The sequence below is a fragment of the Protomyctophum bolini genome (genome assembly GCF_963924005.1).
Source record: "Protomyctophum bolini genome assembly, chromosome: 19".
NCBI lineage: Eukaryota > Metazoa > Chordata > Actinopteri > Myctophiformes > Myctophidae > Protomyctophum > Protomyctophum bolini.
Window position 1 is genome coordinate 22,662,341 of NC_137880.1, and position 3,408 is coordinate 22,665,748.

Consider the following 3,408-nt stretch of genomic DNA (forward strand, 5'->3'; position numbering starts at 1 on the left):
CTGTTATAGCACCACCAAGAGGCCGACTTTTAAAAAACAATTCTTTTGATATTACTCCTCCAGATTCTGTCCAAAAATCCCGCAAATCGTTACACACTATCTCTATAGTCATGTGTTCAAGCCGGATCTGTCCGATATTTTATATTCCATCTTAATTGGCTAACATTGGCTTTCAAAGTTGGCAGGATTGGCCCGTTTTGAACAAAAAGCCTCATCATGAACGCAGCGTGCAATTTACGTGAAATCTTTCACAGACTTTCCTACTATGCAGAGGAATATATCCCACCCTTTTCACATTGGCCTGTTATAGCGCCACCAACAGGTGGATTTTAGCTAAACACTTTTTTGGAACAAAATGCCTCAAATCATCCAATTGCCATCCAAGGTGTAAGAAAAACTGTACCCATTCTACAAACTGTGAATAACATTTTCAATCAATCAATCAATCAATCAATCAATGGTAAAAGTAATAGTAGGCCTCTAGGCCTATAGACAGCGGTGGTGGAAAGTAACTAAGTACATTTACTTAAGTACTGTACTTAAGTACAATTTTTAGGTATTTTACCTTTACTTCTACTCCACTATACACACAGGATATTCTGCATAGTGAGTATAGCCAACTTTCTACTTTTGGTAGGCTACTTTAAGTACATTTTTAATATTTTTATACCAATACTTTTGTGAGTACTTTTTTCCACCACTGTGTAATTATAGGCCTATAGTCTATACTTATTCTCACGACCTGCAACATTTAAAGCGTATCAGCTTGTTGAACGCCTTCTTGAAGTCATCGTTGGACATGGTGTATATGATGGGGTTGATGAGAGAGTTGAGATAGCCCAGCCACGTGAACACGTCGAACAGCTCCAGAAAGAAGCACGACTCGCACACGGACACCACTATGGTGTAGATGAAGAACGGCAGCCAGCAGACGATGTAAGCCCCGAGGATGATCCCCAGCGTCTTGGTGGCCTTCCTCTCCCGCCTGGCGGAGAGCCGCTTCTTCTCCAGCAGCGCGTCGGACACCGTGACATTCACCTGGCTCACGCCGGCGGCGCACACCGTGTCACCGGACACGGTAGAGGAGGTTTCGTTGGTGATGGTGCTGCCATAATTCAGACACGTGGTGGACGCCGCCGAACCGGGTGAGTCCGTGATCAGGTGGGCCTGCGTTAGTCTCTTGCCCCCCGCTTTGCTGGGGGACTGTTTCAAGATGCGCTTTCGCGCCTCCACGTATATCCTGCCGTAGAGGGCGATGAGCAGCAGCGTGGGGATGTAGAAGGCGCCGAACGTGGAGTAGATGGTGTAGAAGATGTGGTCAGTGTTCACGTTGCAGCTCGTCACCTCCTCGACCTTCACCTGGCGCCAGAAGAACGGCGGCAGCGAGATGGAGATGGCGATCACCCACGCCGTGGCGATCATGCCGGCCGCGCGCCCCGGCGTGCGTTTCTTTGTGTACTCCACTGCGTCCGTGATGGCCCAGTAGCGGTCCAGCGCGATCACGCACAGGTGCAGGATGGACGCGGTGCAACACGTTATGTCCGAGGACAGCCAGACGTCGCAGATGACCTGTCCCAGGGGCCACGTGTGGATCACGGTGTACAGTGCGCTTATGGGCATCACCAGGATGGACACGAGCAGGTCCGTCACGGCGAGCGACGCGATGAGAAAGTTCGCGGGAGTGTGCAGCTTCCTGGACTTGTATATGGTGGCGATGACGAACGCGTTGGAGAGCTGAGTGGCCAAAGTTATGAGCGCTAACGTCACGGCCAAGCCCGCTTGGAAAGCAACGCTGTCGGAGTCTTTATTCTGCTCCGCTTTCGGCGTGAGGTTCGCATTGGTGTCGTTGGTGGTGGAGGAGATGTTCAACAGATCCCCGTAAGTAGGCCTAATAGACGGCGGTTTGAAGTGATCCTCAGCATGCTCCATCTCTCTGCGTGCGCCGCGGTCCGGTCAGATTGCTCTACCATTAGGCTTTATAGCCAGGAGAGCAAATTAAATGCTTGTATCCATGAGTTGCGCCTTTTTGTCCTCGCTCATCCAAAACAAGCATGCGTCTCCATCATCTGCGCTGGTTAACGCCGCCACATATTTTTTGAGAAACATACCATCGTTGACCCCCCCCCCCCCCCCACCCGCCCCGTCAACTTCACTTCAGACCTGACATAATTATTTGTCTATATCAATTCAATAAGATCAATTCATGAAATCGACGCGCAAAAAATGCAATCCATCTTTCTTTGATTATAGCAACTGCCCCGCATCAGCCTTTAGGCGTCAAACTGTAAATTATATCATTATATACATAATTCAATATATTTTGGTGTATCGGCCTGTGTTCAGCCTCTATCTATCCATCCATCCTATGGGTCTTTGCTGTGAGTTGTGCGGCGCGTCACAAGTTCAGTGCTGCTGAAGCTTGACACTTGGTTTTATACTGGCAGCGCGCAACAATGATGCTCTCTCCCCCCTCACTCCCTATCTCTCTCTCTCCTACTCATGTCTATGTCTCTCTCTCTCTCTCCATAAAGTGTCTCTTTCCACTGGCCTTTATACAACAGTCCTTATCACATATTCACACACACACACACACACACACACACACACACACACACACACACACACACACACACACACCAAGCACGTGCGCGCGCGCGCGCTCTCTCTCTCTCTCTCTCTCTCTCTCTCTACTGGGTCTTAATGCTAAACAGGTTTGGTCTAGATTATGTCTGAGAGTATAGGAACCACATCCCTCTTCTCAGTTGAACATTTTGCAAAAGTCGCAGATCTACAAGCTCACAATACATCACAATGGGACAGCTATTTTAGCCAAACACATTCGGTGTCAAAACAAAACAAAACAAAACAAAAAAGGGTATAAATAGGGTTTATGTAACTCCTCTCTGAGCTCTGCTGAGCGCGATTGCTGTTACTTCAGCACCGCGGACAGCTCCTCCTGTTTACTTCAGGACCGCGGACAGCTTCTCAGCTGCCATTACTTAAGCACTGCGGACAGCTTCAGGACCACGGATAGCTCATCACTGAAGCATAAGAGGCCATTGCCAACCTGATTGATTTATTGATTGATTGATTGATTGTGCCAACTCCACTTCTAAAGTTAGAAGATATTTAAACACCATCTAACAGCACTTATACATTTGCAGACGACACAGATCACTAGTTTACCTATAGGTTAAAACTAAATGCATAATGTGCCAAAGAAATACCAAACAAAAGCCATACTAACAAAATATCTCTAGTCTCTTCCCTGACCACTTGGTCCAGCCCGATAAGGTAATTGACAGTCTTATCAAGCTGGAAGGGCTGGTCTGATTGGAACTACAGGAAACATTGGCCTCAGTTACATGCACAAAATGTATTCAGAATTAATGAATTCATTCCGAACAG

The 3,408-nt window shown here is 47.6% G+C and overlaps 1 protein-coding gene across 1 annotated transcript; it reads right to left on the minus strand.

Moving 5' to 3' along the window:
* Positions 1-735: 735 nt before the first annotated feature.
* Positions 736-1,929, minus strand: LOC308334619 (5-hydroxytryptamine receptor 1B-like; the record flags this gene model as incomplete). Its single annotated transcript, XM_080791421.1, has 1 exon — positions 736-1,929. One exon carries the CDS (start codon positions 1,927-1,929, stop codon positions 736-738), a length of 1,194 nt encoding a protein of 397 aa, XP_080647547.1.
* Between the last annotated feature and the right edge of the window lie 1,479 nt (positions 1,930-3,408).